The sequence below is a fragment of the Petaurus breviceps genome, unplaced genomic scaffold (genome assembly GCF_028583685.1).
Source record: "Petaurus breviceps papuanus isolate PSGF00001 unplaced genomic scaffold, PetGlider_PUasm1.0 90747, whole genome shotgun sequence".
Lineage (NCBI taxonomy): Eukaryota > Metazoa > Chordata > Mammalia > Diprotodontia > Petauridae > Petaurus > Petaurus breviceps.
In genome coordinates, this window is record NW_027187334.1 from 957,830 (window position 1) to 977,578 (window position 19,749).

Consider the following 19,749-nt stretch of genomic DNA (forward strand, 5'->3'; position numbering starts at 1 on the left):
AGATCTTCCAAATTTGCATTCCTATTACAGCCACCTAGTTCAAATCCCTCATATTGTAGGTGAGGAAACAGAGACCCAGGGAGACCAAGTGACTTATCCATAGTTGAACTTGTTATTAGTATCAGGGGCAGGATTTGAACCTAGTTTTTCTGATTCCAGAGAATCTGGTTCTTTCTACTGTACCACATTCCTCTTGTAATCAGCTGTTAGAGCTATTCGGGGTAGAAGGGCTAGTGGCTATTTGCACCTTTCTATCCTCCCAGACCTGACCTGTCTCCTCCAAAATGGCATGTTTCAGAGTATGATCACCCCTTTGGCGGCTGCCCTCTCATACTCTCTCCCCACCCCGCCGAGGATGGAGATATAATCAACCACATTGTGTTATAACAATTAGGCTGCTTTTATCCTAGGGGCAATGTAATGTTTTGCTTTGCCTAGGCTGATTTCTGAGTGTTCTCAGTTTATTCTATGTAATGTGATTACCTCACTAGATGTCTTCAAGCAAAGTTTGTATCACCCCTTGTATGTTACATGGTAGAAGAAATTCTTGTTCAGGTGCAATTTAGACTAGCTGTCCTCTGAGTTGAATCAATCAATAAATATGCATTGAGTAAGTTTGAGGGCAGAGACCATGTTTTTGCCTTTTTTTGTATCCCCACTTCTTTAGCACAGTGCCAGGCACATGGTAAATGCCCATTTACTAATGCTTGTTAACTGAGTACTGGGAGTATAAAGACGAAAGTGCAACAGTTCTTGTCCTCAAGGAGCTTAGGTTCTAATGGTTCAGACAACATGAACTGTATAATGAAATACCTGATACATCCAAACTGGAAATCCAATATGGATATTTTAGGAGGAGTGACATCAGCAGCTGGGGAGGGTCAGGAAAGGCTTCCTAAAGAAGATTGAGCTTCAGCTGAATCAGAGTTAACAGAATGCATTCCTAGTATGGAAGACCACCAGTGCAAAGGTCTGGCTATCTATCGGAGGTGGAGTAGTCATGTATGCAGAATGGTGTGCTGGCCACAATGACTGGATTCCAGACTGTGAGGAGAGTAACGTGTAAAAAGACTGGGAAAAAATAAAGGGCTTCTGTTTTGTCCTAAAGGTCATTGAGAGTCACAGTAGTTTACTTAGCTGGGAGCATGAGCTCTGACCATGGTCAGAGCAGAGAAGTGCTTTATCCAATTCTGATATTGCCCAATTCTTTCTTCACGAGGATGTAACATCATTCGTCAATTCATTTATTAAAATATTAATAGAAGTGAACATAACAAATCATATATCATTCTGCCTATCAATATTTATTAGAAAATGACCAGAGCACATTGTTTTAGTAAGGCATTACACTAAACTAGCTAAAATGAACTGTTCGTGTCATGTTTTGATTACCATTCTCGATATAACTTTTAAAAGGGTTATTATTTGTTAAGAACCTCAGAGTCCATAATGTCCAACCCATCCCTGAACAGGAATCCTCTGTACTACATGGTCAATAAGGGAAGAATCTCATAGCTCCCAAAGCAACCCATTCCAATTTGGGACAGTTTCAACTCTCACAAAGTTGTCCCTTACATTGAGCCCAAATTTGCCTCTCTACAATTTTATCCAACTGCTTCTAGTTCTGCCCTCTGGGACCAAACAAAACAAATCAAATCCTCCTTTCACACTCTGGTCCTTAATATACTTGAAGACATCTTTCATGGTTCCCTGACTCCCCAAAGTCTTCTTTTGTCCAAGTTAAACAGATCCCACTTCCTTCAAATGGTCCTCATGCAGTATGACCTCAAGACCTGTCATGCTCCTACTCATCTTTTTCTGGATGCTTCTCACTTTATCAAATACTTACTTAAAATGCACTGGCTAGAAGTGGACACAAGCCTCCAGCTGGGGCCCCAACAAGGCACAGTATATGTACTATATAGTATATATAGTCCCCCCTCCTCTGAATTTTGGAATGGATGTAAATTCAGCTGTGTGGAGCAAAGGCCATGAAGCCCACTCAATTGCGCCTGACCCTTTTCTCACATATACTTTTAGTTTGTTAAAGGTAAGCATAGTCAAGAGAGAAAGAGAATGTGGAAGAGCCACATTCAGGGCAAGGACCCAGGAACACATGTATACTTGAAATGTAAGAAATCTAAGAATGGGCCTAATCACCATCAGTCATCTTTAAGGTCCCTTTTGGCTCTGAAGCCTCTGATTCCCTTACAGCCAGTCCCTCTCACCCAGTTCCTAGCTCAGTCAGAAAGCTTGGGGGCACTGGGCCTTTTATGTTTTGCCAAGCACCTTCACCTGTTCTTCAATCACTCTGTGGGGTGAGTAGGGTAGGTATTCCAGGAATATCTAAATGCTTGCCAAGTGGAAGGCATTATCCTAGAAACAGGAGAGACAAATCAAAATGAGGCAGTCCCTGTTCTCAAGAAGTTTTCATCCTGATTTTGCCAATGATACTCAGAGAAAATAAGTCACTTTGAATATGCATGCCCTTAACCTCACAGTAATGGATGAATTAGGGAGAATGGTGATCAATTAAATGCACCACCAGGTGTTACCAACAAAATCCAGTATTGAACTATGCAGCTGGAGTGCAATATAGAAACCATCATTGTGTTGTGGTTAGCAGCATTAGGAGCTCAATTTGTAGTGATGTACTCATTTAAGTTCTCCTCCTCTAAAATAAATAGATAAGTCAAAGACCTAGACTTCAAAGAATCACAGAAAGATAAGATCTATGAGTAAAGGAGCTAATGAAATCAAGTCAATAAGGAAGACACATTCCAGGAGTATTCAGTAAATCATTCACATTTCTTAATGTGTCAGGCATTGTGCTTAGTGCTAGAGATACAAAGAAGGACAAAAGATAGTCCCTCCTCTTAAGGAGCTCAGGGTATGCAATTTAAAGAATGGCCAGTGCTAAGAACAGGGCATGCAAGAATAGAAGGTGGCAATTCTGGACCAACATCTAGAAAGTCTGAAAACTTTCAACAGAGCAGTTAGGGAAATGGAAATTGTATTTTGGTGGCAATGAAAGCTATGGATATTGGCAAAGCATACTTCTTCCATTCAGAGGCACACTTCATGAAAGGAAGGAGCCTGAATCAGTAAGGATCAATGTTCTCTTTCATCTTTTTCCTGAAAAAAATGTTCATTGAAATTTGTAAATCAGGGTATTCTATGTAATCTTGTGAAGAGGGGCATTTGAAAATCATGAATGTGGCTCTAACTCATGCTCCAGGACAGACTTAAAGTACCATGTATACCTACTTATCCCAAGACTTTGCTTTGGACCTTGCATGTCACTGTATTTGGGTAGTGCTGCTCACTTTGGGGGCCAAGCAAGATACCAACTTCCTAATGTCAAGTCTCACTCCGTAAGATGCTCCTCCCAGAATGAGAATCATTTTTAGGGAGCACAGCCCCAGTATAGCAATAGTTCCAAAATGGAGATGTGATCTCATCATTTGGCATCCAGAACACCCTTGCTGCATAGGCTACCTCCCAGTCTCTTTCCTCTCTGACTGTTAACAGCCATTGTACTGTTCACTGCCATCCCGAACATAGGCGAGCCTGCCAAGTAGTCAGATTTAATCAGTTGCTTTGCTGATATCATGTAACTAAAAGAGAGACTAGTCTTGGAGGAGGATAAACATTTGAGCAAAGCATATGATGTATACCTTGAAACATGGTTGTACTTAAAGAGTCTGGATCAGCCTCTGTCAATACTTAACTTGAGGTGGAGAGTGGTGAGAGTTGTTCCTAAGAAATTGTTAGAAAGCACAACAACACAACACACCTAGTTTTCCTACTGTCTGTCTACATGATGCCCTCTTTACCTAATACTTCAAATGTAGTAAAGCAGCTCCAAGTACTTAGGAATTTAGGATTTGGAACTGTACAGGACTTAATCCCCCTCCTTCCATTTTAAGCAGTAGGAAACTGAGGCCCTCAGCAATGAAGTGGCTTGCCCATAGTGGCAAACTCAGGTCACTCCTACACACATAAATCATATCCTTAGAAAAAAGCACAGCAATGGCAGCAGAGGAGCCAGGCTTTGGCTTACCCCACCCCCCCATCTGCTGAGCTAGACCACATGTGTTTGGCAAGAGTGAACCAGGTAGTTTTCTTATTGGTGCTTCAGAGATTGGTTGTTAAGTATTCAATGCATATTAATTCGCGCCGTTAATTGGCCTAGAAATAATGTACTAAGTGGTAAATTTAATGGAGATTTAAATAGTCACGTTTTTATGTACCGCTACCCCCCCCCCAAAGAAATCTATTTCTATTAGCTTTTAATTGGAGACTGTTGCCACCAGCCATCTTGGAATCATTCCCAAGTGTGATTTTATGGCTCAAGCAGGAGCCAGGAAGTTGTGTTAGGAACTTGCTGTTAGACCAAGTTATACTAATTTTCATTTCATTATCTGACTTTTTCTGAATAGAGGGATTGTTAAATATTTCCTTTTACTGTAAGGTTTAAATACATGAATTTTTCCAGAAGCATGAACCACCTAGTATAAAGTAGCTACCTAAAATGATTCCAACTTAAAAATTTGATACTAGTAAAGTATAGGAATTTCTAGATTACATACACTAAAATCAAGGCATGTCTCCATTTCCAACATGGATTTTTTAAAATCTGCAGACATTCAATTCCAAGATACAGTAAATTGCTGGTATTTCTAGAGGCAAAGAGATAAGGTACTATGCTTCTGCAGCAATCAGGCTGTACAAAACAACAGCTTTTTGCATTGGCTACATTATGCCAATGGATTCTGATTTAATAAGGATTCTCTTCTAAAGAGTAAGCATTCTGGTTCAAAGGACTGTAAAAAGCTGAGATAATGCTTGTGTTTCATTTCTCATAAATCTTAGTAAATATGTTCAATATGACAAGCACTTGAGCAGAAAACTGTGGGTTGTGGTCTCCATTTGAAATGTCATATAACAACACTCACAAGAAACTGTTGAAGGAAATGAGGCTTTTTGCTTGCAGAGAAGTATAGTCAAGTGTAAGCATTAAAGTGAGACTTTTCATCCCTCTGCCTAATCTGATATTCACATCCTTTTTTTCCTCCTAGCCCCAGAATCTGAGAGTTCAATGATGCAATACCTGGGTGATGACAGGATGTTGGCATACAGAGATGAAGCTTCAAAGCGTAAAGAAAAGAAGGATTCGAGCCGAAAGTCTAAGAAGAAGAGCAAACATTTAAGCAGCTCTAACTACCCTATCCACCCACCAATGCTGTCCTCTGCTGCTGGGCCTCGCATGGACTCCAGGCAGCCTGATGTCTTGAATTTTGCTATGCCCGAGGGCCGGGCTATGGCAGTGTCTCAGGTAAGTCCAGAAGCACATCCATTTCCTGTCCCTGTTAGGTCAAAGAACAGGTTTGAAAAAGAACCTTGCTTTTCTTAGTTAAAAATGCAGGCCAGGAAGAAGAAAGGAGTGGTCTTGTATTCCCTTTCTCTTAAGCCTGATTCTTTACCCACACACAGTTTTACCTTGAAACTTTCCCCCTTGAGGAGCTGGTGGGCAAAAGAATGGGCATAATTACACTGTAACCTACTCCTCTGAACCCCATCAAAGACCAAGTGTATCATATTGGCACAGACTTCCTGTTTTCAAATGTAGGGCATGGATATTTCTTAACTCTATCATCCATTGCAACTCTACTCCCTCCCTTCCCTGTCCCCCCACATACATACATATGCAATAAATGTATAATAAATCCTAGGGTGCCTATTCTCTACATATCCTAATGATGTCCCTTTTCCTCTGTGTACAATAGGCCAAAATGAGCCCTCTGAATACCATAGATCAAGTCATTGATAAGCAATCATCTCTCTAAATCCCGTTTTTGTAAAGGAGACTATTTGAAATGACCTTGCTATTTTGGTAGGAATTATGTTCTTCCATAGAAGTAAATCGAATTTAAGTTAGTATGAAAGTATGGCCTTTGAAAAAGCATAATCTGAAATCTTGACTTCCTCTGCCTTACAACTTAGAGTTAGTCAGTCATTTTACTTGAAAAGCATCAAAACGCTCTGGCGAGTGTTTTTCCTCCAGCACTGTGAATTGCATGCACAAGCTGAGATTGTTCAACATTTGATGAACTATTTTTGATGGTACCAAGTAATATTCCTTCTGATGAAACTTTACCAAAGTGTTACCTCTGAGACATAATTAAGTTGATATGCATTGAATTTAGCCTTGTTACACTTCATTAACCATGGTAAACAAAAGACATTTAATTTGGACTGTATCGTTCGTCTCTGTGCATAAATATGCAACTTGAAATAATTACTTTGTTTTCCACTGGAACGTGTAATTGAATGTAACTGTACATTTAGAATGAGGTACAAATTCTCATAACCAAAGTGAAACTCTGAAATTGGTGCCTCTTTATCGCTTTTAGTTTAATAGAATGAATTTGTGATTTTCCCAACAGACTATACCCCCCCCAAAAAGTCATAATTACATATTATGGTTTTATGATTCCCTCTTTTTTATAAACTGGGGATAATATTGGTCACTTAGAGTTAATAAAAATAATATGAGCCACTACCTCAGGTTCTAATGAAAGTATCAATATTAAGCTATTTCTTTCAGGGTTGTTTTTTTGTTGTTGTTATTTTTTACAAATGACCTTTTCAGAATTGTGAAAATATTTTTAGAAATGTGCTATTTCATAGCTTTGATATTTCTAAATTAATAATGTTATGACTATAGTAAATTGCAGTTTATTAGTTAAAAAGAATGTAGCTATTATGTCAAATCTGTGAATTATAGTCCAGAACAATAATACATAAGATTTATATTTCTCAAGAGAGTATATAAAGCATTTATCACAAAATACATTATTTAGTCTTAAATAAAACAACTGCCCCAAGTATGTTGTTCTCTCTTGGTAAGAAATAATATCCACAATCAGATTTTCCAGTAAAGATTTTCCAAAAAAATATATTCCTGCAAAGTTGACTCTCAGGGGAGTACCCAACCAGTTAACTACTCTGCCCCTAATACATAGCAACATTACAACATTTTAGCCATATCTCCATAATAGAAATGTATGTAAGTATTTATCAGAGATACCATTTTCATACAGATCTTTACAACAGAGTATAGAATGTCTACTAAAGTAAGAAATAGCTTCATTGATGAATGATTTCCTAGAGGGATTACCTCCTTTGTATTTCACCTTACAATGATCTTGTTTACCTGACTTAATGACATTCTTGTCTGTATTCCTATCCAAATCTCAAAGTGGACATCTTGAAGAAATCTTTAACATGGCATGTTCAACAAGGCACATATTTTCCCTCAAATCTTCCCCTCTTTCAAACGTTGCTATTTCTGTTGAAGTCCCCACCATCCTTCCAGTCTCCCGGGTTTGTAACATAGGCAATATCCTCAACTCATCACTCTCTCTCACCCTCCGTATCCACTTACCCCATCTTGCTATTTCGACCTTCACATATCTCACATCTGAACCCTTCTCTTTACCTCCACAGCTGCCACCTTAGTTCAGACCCTCATAACTTCTCACCTAGGTGATTGAAGCAAACTCCTAATTAGTCTCCCTGCTTCAAATCTCTCCCCCACTCCTACACACTGTTTCCCAGATTTTCTTCAAGTCCAGATCTGACCACGTCACTTCCATATTCAGTCAGCCCCAGTGGCTTCCTGTGGCCTCTAGGATAAAATATAAACTGGTCTTTTTTAGCTTTTCTGGTCCTATACTACCTAGTCCAATATATCTTTCCAGCCTCATTGAATATTCCCTTTCTTGAACCCTGTGATCCAACCAAACTGGCCTTCTCTCTATTCCCTATATATGACTGTCCATCTCTGTGCCCTTACACCAGGCACCCATCATGTTTGGAATTTAACTCGCTCTTCACCTCCATTTCATAGGGTACCTTTCTCCCTTTAAGAGGCCAAGTGCTGCCTTCCACATAAAGCCTTTCCTAATCCCCCAAATGTAGTTCCTTCCCTTCCAAACTACCTTCTGTTTACTCTGTATACATTTACTCCCTTTATATTTATGAAACATGTATATGTGTGTATATTATATATATATATATATATAGATAGATAGATATAGATATGCTTGTTGTTTCCTCCATTGACATGTAAACTCCTTGTGAGTCAGAATTGCTTCATCCTTTTTATTTATATCCCAAGCACCAAGCACAGTGCCTGGAACATAGGAAGTACAAAATAAATATTGACTGATTGATTGGTTTATCTCCCGACCTTCAAAACCAAAACCTAAAAGACTAGAGAAGTTAGCTTCAAATAACAACTGATCTGACCATGTGACAATGGGCCAGGCAGCAAGCTAAAAAGCATTCTTTCAAAACTAATCAAAAAAGGGTCCTAAGAATGGCCACTACTTTCTCTGAGGTAATCCTTAGGTAATGTGCCTCTGTTTAAAACGAGATAAAGTGTCCTTGGATAGCTCATTTACCTGATAAATAACAGGCCTGCATTCTTATCAGGAAGCATGTGGATAATTATTGCCTCATCCTTCAGCTGTTTCAGGATGGTCTCTCTGAGCATAGATTAAGAACATAACTTATTGAAATTGATCTTTAAAAGATTAATACTAAATGTCATGGGTATTGGTATTAGAATTATGATGCCAGAAGCTCAGTGTCATTCCATAAGCAAACAAACCTAAAGTGTGTTACAATTCTCCCAAGGAGGAAGACACACCAGAGTATATAATATTGATAGTCAACATTAATAAAGTTAAAGGTCTGTTAGGTTAAAATGAGACTTGTCTAAGGGTCCTGGTTGGTTGGTTGGTTGGTTGAGAGACAGAGAAAGAGAGAGAGAGAGAGAGAGAGAGAGAGAGAGAGAGAGAGAGAGAGAGAGAGAGAGAGAGAGAGAGAGAGAGAGAGAGAATAGGAGCACATGGGCAGAATCACATTTTGATTTTGATCACCCAGGCAGATGGCCATTTCTGACTTGTGGTAGATTTTTTTTTAAATGAGAATGATTCAGTAATGACACAGAAGGAAAAGATAACATCTTTGTATAAAGCAGTCCTATAACACCACAGGTTTGAAAAGACAGTGTTATATAACAATTCCAAGCAGTTGGTCTGCCATGTGTAGGAAAATCTGAGGAGAATTCATTGTAGTCAGACATGATATGTTCTATCCACCACAGCTTCACAAACACACTCACTAAAAGTGCCCTTTAAAAAAGTACCTTGATTAGAGGAAAATGCTAGCTACCCGTGGTTCTGAGAAGGGCCAAATATGGGGATTCCGGAAGGAATGTTGGTGGTCCTGGGCCTAATAATGTAGCATTTTCATTTGAAATAAGTTCACAGTTTCAACACTGTATACTTCACTGTGCCATTCCTTTCCTGTATATCCATACAAAAAATATGTGAGCAGACAAAATATTTCTGTTTAATATTCCAGTGAAATGAAGCCTTGTTACACTGAACTTTGGGACTGCTAAATATAGCACCCACTTCCTCTAGATAATCTGTAATCAAAACAATTTCCTGACTAATAGCTTCTTAATTAAATGCATTTACATGCAGTTCATCAGCTTTTCTTTTCCTCAGGTCACTGCTACTCAGGACCACACTTTGTTCTTGTTTCATGAAAGCCATTTCCAGGGTACAGTACAGGGGTCTCATCTTCTGGGAATTTTGAATTCTCCATCCCATAGTCAGTCAATCAATATTTATTAAATGCCTGACACATGCAGAGCGCTGTGCTAGCAACTAAGGGAAATGGGAAGTTTAGATAAGATGTAGCCCCTGCCCTCATAGACCTTATCATCTAGCGAAAGAATAAGCAAAAATCAGGCCTTTGCTAGGTGCTGGAAATCAAAAGCAAAAAAGTCCCTGCCCTCAAAGAACTCACATTCTACTGGAAAAGATAAATACAGATTTAGGATATACCAAGGGGGAAATACCCTGAAATGCTTCGTGCAGAAGCTGGATCTTGAGCTGAGTCTCCAAGAAAACTGGGGATTCCAAAGGTAGAAGTAAGGGGGAAGTACATTCCAGACATGGAGGCCAGCCAGCAAACAGGGCTGTAACCCATTATTATAGAAATATATCAGAGTTCTGTGAAGCCCAAAGTAGAGAATCATCATGAACATAGCATTCAGGAAAAGCTTATTAGAGGGTTACCCAGATAAAGAGCTTGACATTGTGTTCCTTCTACTCCCACTTCATGGTGCACATCTATGACTTTGGACCTGGGCTTCAGGGATAAGGAAGAATTCAGTAGGCCAAGAGGAGGAGCGAGGGCATACCAGGTACAGGGTCCATGTGAGCAGGGAAGTAGAGGCTGGAAAGTACAGGGGACAGAGAGGAGAACAGTCTGTAGGAGCAAGGAATATATGGAGAAGGACGTTATGAATAAAGGCTAAAAAGGATGAAAGATCACGACAGACTTTATTCAGGAAGCAACAGGATCAGGAATCTAGAGCCTTGGGATCTCAGTTGTTTTTATATATATCATACCTTTATTGGTGGGGAAAAAAACTTTGAGCAAAATCTGTAGTTATTTATAAACTATATTGTACCATTATATTAATAATATATTATAAAAACTCCACAAAATATAAATTTTGAAAGGATGATATAAAAGTGAGATAATTTTTGATCCTTGAGTTAACAGGGAACCACTAGAGTTCCTGGAGTGAGTGGGTTAGGGGTGGGCAAGAGGGATGTGAGATGGGCAGATACAAGCTCCTTGTGAGCAGAGACTGGGGGTTTTGCTGGTTTGGTTTTTGTTTCTCTGTGTATCCAGACTTAGCACGATGCTTCGATCATAGAAATTGCTGGGGCAGAGTGGAGCCTACTCTCTGAAAGGTTCCCAATAAACCTATAAGGTCTGACATGAGGAGTAGGTATTGGGAGCTGAATTTTCCCAATGGCACCTCTGAAGTACTGGGTATCATTTAGATTAGGTTCTGACTGTGTTAAGGAGCAGAAACCTGGCTCCACAAAAAAAGGGAGGCTGAGAATTTTCCCCAAAGTGACAGGAAGGAGAATGCTAAAATGGTTAGAGTTAAGTGAAGGTATAGCAGGGGTAAGGCTTTAGTTATTATAGCATGGGGGGAATGTGACCTACTTTCTTCCCACACTCAAATTGCTTAATCATGTACGCTATGGGGCCATAGATGACATCCCCCCTCCACTAGGGACGATACCATTCCCTCCCTCTTTTGGAGACCACAGACATAGGAAACCTTTGTTTTATAGATGAGGAGATTCAGTGATCTTTCCAAGGTCACACAGGTAGTAATACAAGTATTGGAAGTAGGCTGTGAAGCAGGGCCTCTCCCTCAGAGCCTGTACTCTAACCACTGCACCATGCTGCCTCCTATTGGGTACCACGGAAGCTTTTGGAATAGAAAAGAAGCATGATTTGATTATTCTGGCAGTGGGTTTAAGGATGAATTAGGTGAGGTTTGGAGAAGAGGTTTATAGTCTTGGGCTCAGGTAACTCACTAAAGCTTTTTGCTGTATAAAATTTCTTTGCCAGGACTATCTATACCTAAAAGTTCTCTCTACAGTTGTCCCTTTAGACTCCTATTTGATTCCCTTTATTCACAATAGCTATAGTATTTTCATAATCTCTGACCTACTGCTAGCCTTTTTGTCACAAAAAATAAGGCTGCCAAATTGTCTTTACGAGGATGGAGTGAACTTTGCCCAGTCGGAATCTCTTTGTCAGATGGGTTCATCATAGATCTCCATGAATAGAATGTGACTGAATGAATGCCTGTCTGGCAGTTCCAAAAGGTCCCTCCTGTTTGCAAAGGGCCTGCTGTTCTCAGGGAGAAAAGAAAGTTTTATTGTTCCTGCCAATATATCAAGGCCTAGGTTGAGACCACCACTGTCCTGCCGCCCCACCCCTGCAGCTTTCTAGGCCGAGCACTCCAGCTCTTGAAAGTCATAAGCCCTGGTGATGGAATAGGAACCCTATTCAGCCCAAAGGCCAACTTGTCATCAAGCCTTTGGACTAAAGCAGGGTAGTTCTCTAGTAACACACTTTAGAGCTCTCAGTGTAGATGAGAACGGGTGTCAATGAGCTTTCCCCTGTCAGATTTTTCAGAACCATACATCTTCCTTAGTGCCACTCAGCACTGAAGCCTGACTCCTTCATCTGCCTTTACAAATAGCCCAGAGTTAGTGACATCACTTCCAGGAGAGACAAGGGGAGAGAGAGCTGGCATTTCTGAAATACCTGATATTGCACTCCAAAGTACAAGAGTACTATAGGGAATCTATGGTTTGCTTGAGTCAATGAGGTGACATATTCTAGATGAAAAGTTTAAGAAAATCTGTCCCATTTAGTCTTTTTTGTCAATGAGAGTTTCAAAGATGTATTCACTAGAAAGCTGTATTCTAGCTAAGTTGTTTCCCCTTTATGGCCCTCATTCTTTTGGCATTTCACAGGCTATTTGGAAAATCACTGTGTGCCTTATAGCCGCAGTGAGAAATGTGGTGTAGGTGACCAAAGCCCGAGCATCTTGCTGGCAACAGCTGGAAACAGCTGCACATTGAACCAAGGAGTCATCGTGCACTGCTCAAAGATAGGCTCAGAGTAGAAGAAGCCATGAAAACCAGTCATCCCAGTTTGTGATAACTTAAGTGTGGCACTAAGTTTCAAAACACTTTATCCTGCATGGCTTACAAATCACTAAAATCACCAAGTCGCTTTACGATTTTACCACATCTTATTGCCTACAAGAAGTATATAGTCTCTCTTCTTCTCCCTGTCTTCCTGTCATTCATTTCGGAACTCAGAACAATCAATCAACAAGTATTTGTTAAATGCCTACTATGTGCCAGATACAGGGCTAGGCTCTCGGCTACTAGTACAATGAGTTGCAGAGGTGGGGAACCTGTGGCCTGGAGATCACATGTGACCTTCTAGGTCTTTAAGTGCAGCCTTTTGGCTGAATCCAAACTTTATAGAACAAATTCTTTTATTAAAAGGATAATTTTCTAATTATTAGACATTTCTCATTTGGAAGGAGCTCCCATTCCAATGGAGAAAACGACAAAGTCCCTGTGTAAGCACATAGACTGAGAATCAAAAAAAAGCATATGACTAGAAGGTGTGTGGGAGAGGAAGGGGAACCACAAGCAGCAGGGGAAAGGGCTCAGGAAAGGACTCAAACTTGAAGGAAGAGGGATTCTGGGAGATAGCGGAAAGGAGGGAGTACATTCCATGACTCATTAATGTAAAAATGCTTCAAGTGTCTCAAGGAAAAGGAAAGCCACAGGTTTTAAGGTGAAATTAGATTTAATAAAACCTTCAAAAGTATCCATAATTGCCTTTCAGAACCTTGACAATAATTTCTATCTACCTCCTCCTCTTCTCATTAAACTCCTTTCCCCTCAAGCACCACTAAAACACTTTCTTATTAAATTATTTTTCTATTTCGTCTAATTCCTACTATTACCAGTCTTGTTTTCTGTTCTTTTTCATTGCAAATGTACAGTATTTCAGGCATATTATTAGTTGAGTAGGTTTCTGGGGGTTGGCCTGGGAACCTAGCCACCATTTCTAATAGTATTTCTCTGGGAAAACATTTTCCAAGTTGCAAACAATGAATGAGTACAGCAAGTGCTCTGGGACCACTCCCCAAGAGCCAAGGCAGCTCCATCTCTCCCTCGTGGTTGTGCCTTTTCAATGCCCTCCCTCCCAGGTCTAGCAACAGAGCCAAAGCTAAGCAGAGGCTACCCTGTGTACTCAGCAGATCGGAACCAGGCACAGAACATCTAGGCATGCTCCAAAGTCCACACGAGAAATGCATCTAAAAGCGTTCAGTGCATACTTGTAAGGACTGGGCTCATCAGCCAGTCCCCATCTCATGTGAAAATGAATTTTGTCAGATACAACTCATTTGTTACCATACCTGTCACTGTATCATATCCCTGACACTTCCAGACCCAAAAGAGATCTAGACAGTTAGAAAAGTGAGCAGGAAGTAGGTGGTAATGGAGACACTGGGGTGGTTGGAAAGTAGCCAAGTTCACATGACTTGTTTACTCTGAGCTCTGTTCCATAGGTCAGTTAAACTTCAATCTGGTCACTGGCAAAATCACCACCAGGTCATTGCAAAAGTGTTCAGAATTAGTGTCAGGAAGTAGTATCCGTTTCCCTCAGTGGGTAATCAGATGGCATCAAGGACAGCTTAGGCAGGTGCAGAGAGGTTAGTCAGACTGAGGATGAGAGTCACTGGTTGCCCAGCACGTCATGACTTGTTTAGCCATAAAAACTCATGAAATCAGTATCAGTGGACTGAGTATCAACAGAGATGAAATCGGAGCTCTGTGAAATAGTGAAATCAGAAACTAGGGCTAGAAAATTCAGACCCCAAGAAGATTCCTTTCATGCTTTCCATAGTTAGAGTGCAGTTTATACAGAACTTCCATAGCCCCCACCAGATTATGAATGCTTTCCCTGTAGTCAAATGAGTACAACAATATACAAGTGCATTGAGATGTCCAGGAAATATTCATGATGTCAAGCATTGTCCCAGAAGCTGGAGAACCAGGGTCAAAAAGGAAAAGCTCCCTTGCCCTCAAAGAGCCCACATCCTGCTTTAAACAGCTCTGTGGTCTCCAAGGCTTTATACTCCATGGGCCAGTAGAGCTGGAGCTGTCTGTAGTGGACGGGGGCCATTTTGACAGTTATAGTATTGGCTAGGTGCCTTGATTACAAAATGAGGTCCCAACTGAAATTAATCTAAGTATCTCTAAAGGAAAGAGGCATCTCTTTGGAAGCAAGGTCTTCACAATATTTGGATTCAATTTGAAGGTTTAAGGAATAATCATGGAGCAACAAGGCACTCTGGGAGATCACAATGATACTAACAATAGCTAGAATTTGGATAGCACTTTGCAGTTATTATCTCATTTGATCTTCACAACAACCCTGGGAGTTGGGTGTTATTATTATATCCATTTTACAGTTGAGGAAACTGAGGCAAAGAGAGGCCAAATGACTTGCCTAGTGTCACACAGCTAGTAAATGTCTGAGAAACCAGATTTGAACTCATATATCCTTGGCTCCAGGTCCACTGCACTTCCTAACTGCCTCACACAGGAGGTAAACTACTTCTACCACGTTGACCAACTGCTCTTTTCAGACCCCACTAGAGGCAAGGCAGGACACTCCTTGGAAAGCCCAGGAACAGCAGAATTCCCCACCACCATCACTAACCCTGTTTCTATCCTGTCTCCCACACCCCCTCAAAGCCATAACCCAGGGAAGCAATCCCAGCAACTACTTCTGAGGTCCTGGAGCCCCTGACCAGTCAGCAGCCACATCTAAAGACCAAAAGAGAAAGGTTTTGCCCCCAAATTTCTTGGCACTGTCAAAAGGTTTAACATCAAAACCTTGTATGATGATATATGGTACATAAGTCTCACCCTCCCCTTTTCTTCTCCTCTTTTGGCCCCTTTATTTCCATTTCTCTGATGACTGTAGTTCTACCTCTTTGATGTGAAACAATTTCATTTTTTCAGCCGTTTCCCTCCCTCTTGGTGTTAGATGCCACGTTAGCGCACAGTGCCCAGGATAGCCTCAGGATGGACTCTGATCAGTAGGCTTCCTGTGGACTTAAAGGGGCTAAGACAAGTAGCAGGCTTCAGGCCTTTTACTCCAGACACTGCACCCAGATTCTGCGCCTGAGTAAACTGTTAAAGGTTCTTCTTCGTGCATTTCTAGTAATCACATGTTTCCTTCCTTTCGGTTATCTCTACTACAGATATGGAAGGAGGCATAGATTCACTTTGTTTATGACTACATGACCACAATTTTTTTTACTAAATTTACCATATTTCTGCCCATTCACTGCCAGACAAAGTGACAAGACCAAATGTAGGCAATGTGGAGGGAGAAGGAAAAGAACAGAGCCAGATCCTCTCCCTTCTCGCTAGTCCCTGGATGAGCTCAGGTCCTGGACACTATTGGGAGAGGGCAGGAGGCCAGTGGAAGGTTGAGGCCCTAGATATCCCCTCAGCTCCAACAGTTTCCACTCCCACAAAGTAGCTTGGACCCCAGAGTGTCGGTTCTCTGCTTCAGGAAAGAATCTCAACTCTAATATATTAACAAACTGCTAAACTTGCTAGATAACCAGGTAAATGACTGTATCCGTAGGTTTTCACAGATGTCATGTCATGATTCACAGAGGGACTGGCAGCATTTTGCATTTGGCCACCAGGGACCTAGCACTGGCATGGGACCATAATATTTCCAGGAATACCTGAGGCCTAGTCAGTACATACTGTTATAAACCACGACTGTCTCAGGCAGACCAAGACATCTGCTCATATTAGAGCTGATCATTTTAGCTATTTGACTAGTCATTTCACCCAGACAAGTTGAATATGTAAACAGCACATTAGTGAGATATGCTGGGTAGCTTCTCCCCCCTTACCCTCCCCCCTGGCTTTGGTTAGGTTTTTTTTTTCTCTTTCCATCTAAATGAAGGTAGATTTTAAGACCACACTGGTGATATTCAGGTTAGGCAGGAAGTGTTGCAGTCAATGTGGCTTTTCTCCAGAGTGTGGTAGAAAAACACGCCACCCATGTAGCAGAACAGTGAATACTCCTTTGGCAGCCAAGGGCACAGGAGAGGCATGACAGCAGGGGGGGCAAAGAAGCAACAGACAGACTGGCCTTTGGCTGAGGAGAAGGCTATCTCAAGAAGGAAAAGGCTCAGCCAGGAGGAATTTGGGGTAAGCAAATCATTTCTAAAATGTCCCTGTTCTCTGAATAATGGCTAGGCTCTCTTTAACCTTGCTGTCCCCACTTTAGTGCTGATGATTTGGGAGGTGACCTTGGTTTTTGCACTGGGGCTCCTGTAGCTCCCTCCAGATATGATGAGAGGAGCCTTTCAGTCGTGTGTGAGCCTTCATGAAAGGGCACACTGTTAACTTTGCAGCAGTCATGCAGTAATCGTTTTTATATTTAATGACTCAAAAACTCAGGCTGACTCCCAACTGGAAATGCTTCCCACATTCTTGCATGGGATCCACATCCAGAGGAAGATGGTCTTGACTTTTGAGCACATCTCAGGACAGGCAGATGCACGTTTTTCATGTGAAATGAGACTGGTCTGCCCTAGGAGAGAGTTCCTACAAGTACAAGAACAGTGCCTCACTCCTTCATTACCGTTATTGCTTTGTGGGTGTGGGTCTCAGTGCTCTATGAGTTGGGCTAGTCAGTATCTCACAGCATTTGCTGACCCAGCAGAGCCCATAATAGGTGCCCTTTAGCAGAAAAGGTTTTGTAGATGAATGGAATAGAAGATCCAAAGCTCTAAGTGCAGCTGCCAGAAGTCAACTTGACAAATGGAATGAAGTGTAATGGCACATGGTGAGAGAGCTGAAAATGGGAAATGAAAGAACTAAGGGGAGAAAGGCAGACTTCACCTCTTTCTTCTGCTTTCACTAACAGAGGATGAGCTACCGGCTGTGCCAAAGACCTCTTTGCAACTAGAACAAAGCACTACATTCACTACTCAGGAAACTTCAGGGCCCTCACAGCACAAAAGCAACTGAGTCACGCTCATCTATCTAGCACCTTGAAAAGCCCTCCACGGTCTTGCCCCCCGCACCCCCGCCCTTTCCACTTCCATCTCCAGTATCCCACCCTAGCAGGTCTTTGCTCCAGCCAGGTCTTCAGCCTCACTGGTCCACACACAATACACATCCCCATTCCTTCACTCACGTTGTTCTCACCTCCCTAAACCCTTGTCATCCTTTAGGAACCCAGCTCAAACCCTAGCTTCTCCCGGAAACCTTCCATTACTGTAATTCTAGCCTTCTTTGACCTTCCTCTTCTGCTCAGATTAGCCTTTCATTGTTCCCATTGTGTCATTTGACTTGGTTTTGACTCCCCAGTTGATTCGGGAGCTTCTTGAGAGCCGGGGGCAATGCCTAATGCTGTGCTGAGCACACAGCCCAGCACACTTCACGGTGTGCTGTAGACATTCACTGAATAAAAACATAACATCATAGATTTGGAAGTGAACAGGGACCTTGGGGATCATGGGCCCCACCCCTCATGTTGTAGATAGTCTGGGAAACTGAGCCACAGAAGCTTTCCCAAGGTCATGAAAGCAAGAAAAAGCAGAGCCACGATTCAGACTCAGATAAGTGATTCCATGTCCACATTCCTCTATATCATACCTCCTCACTTAACTTGTCACTGATTATTTAAAGGAGATCCTCGCTTAATTTGTCACTGATTATTTAAAGGAGAAACTGACTGAATATAATTGGGTTTCTTTGCATCCCTCTGGAAGGGGAATACACAATCTATGCATATATGTTGTATTTTTTTACATTGAAATCAAACAGTATAATTTAAGATTTGTTATGGGTGGTGGAAAGTACTTGAGAAACTTAATGAGTTTGTACAAAGAGAAGCTACTATTCATGTCCTATCACCACATAACCTTCTGGGATGAGAGAGAAAGAGCAGAGAAAGGATGCCCTCACTTGTGATATATGCTGTTCCAGCCAGGATTTGCCAACTGTATCAAATGACTGCATTTTTTTCCACAAATGAGTTTGTTTCCAGATTAAGCCACCTATCCTCAGGAGGCTCTAAGGACCTGTGGTGACATTCCCATATATCCGAGCTGTGTTAGGGCCTCCCTATGGCAGGTTGTCCTGGAAGTGTCAGTGTAGGCAAGGTATTACTTGCTTCTGTGAACTATAAGGGAATTTTCATTGCCTTGAAAGGGATTGGGATAGAGTTCCTTGATCAGACTCTGGACCTGAAGAGTGGTCTTCTTGGTTCAAGGATATATGGTCCTGGTCACATGGAGTGGTTTTAAAGTGGCTGTTTCTAAACTCACTGGATTTTCCCAGGCCCCACTAGTAGGATTTATATGAAAGGTTTTGTTCACAATTGTCTACTTTGGCACCAATGCCATGTTGGACTGTCAAGGGATGAGGATGGTGAAACATTAGGAAACATGCACAGTAGATGATGAGATGATCTGATCACACTACTCTGGTTGTAGTCTGACCAGGGCAGTGTACAGTATGACTATCATTTCCTTATTCTTGAATGCTGTGTATCTTTTGCTGTAGCCCAAAAGATTTCTTGGAACAGTATCCTGGCCATCAGACCTGCTCTAAGAGGTGGAAATGATGGCAGCCTTAGGAAGTGTTTGATTTAGAGACAGAGGACCTAGATTAAAATCCTAACTCTGATATTTACTCTTACATTGGGCAACTCTCTGGCCCTGTCTTGACTTGAGTTTCTTTCTCCCCCAAATGAGAGGTTCCATCTATCTAGGAACCTGGAGAACCCTAATGTTAAAGCTTCCTCTTATTAGCAGTAGTTGGAACCATAGAGCCAAAGCCCACTGAAAATGCAAGAAACAATTCTAATTAGGGCCTAGTCTTTGTCTTCCTTTCTCTTAATGATAAGGAAGAGGAAAAACCTCAAGAGGGAAGGTTTCAAAGAAATGAAATTTGTAGGTGAATAGATTTGCCATGAACACAATTACCTTTAGTGGCTTCTGTGAGGCTTGTTAGTGGAACCATCAATTGCTAGAAACATGACCTCTTCTTAATGAAAATGTTCCCACAGCAAATTGCTACAAAGATATGTCCCCTCCAGTTTTTAAGGCCCAAGTCACCAGTAGAATATATAGGATTCATTTGACAATACTGTGGGTGCTGTAATATAGTACAGCAGAAGGCTTTGTTTGGTTTTTAACTTACT

General features: G+C 41.3%; 1 protein-coding gene across 1 annotated transcript in view; it reads left to right on the plus strand.

Annotated features, from left to right (window-relative positions):
* LOC138145738 (connector enhancer of kinase suppressor of ras 2-like) overlaps positions 1–19,749 on the plus strand; it is a 558,854-nt gene that overhangs the window by 395,443 nt on the left and 143,662 nt on the right. The window contains exon 12 of the mRNA XM_069067369.1: positions 5,082–5,338. Within this exon, the coding sequence (XP_068923470.1) occupies positions 5,082–5,338 (257 nt within the window). The remainder of the gene's footprint in view (positions 1–5,081; positions 5,339–19,749) is intronic.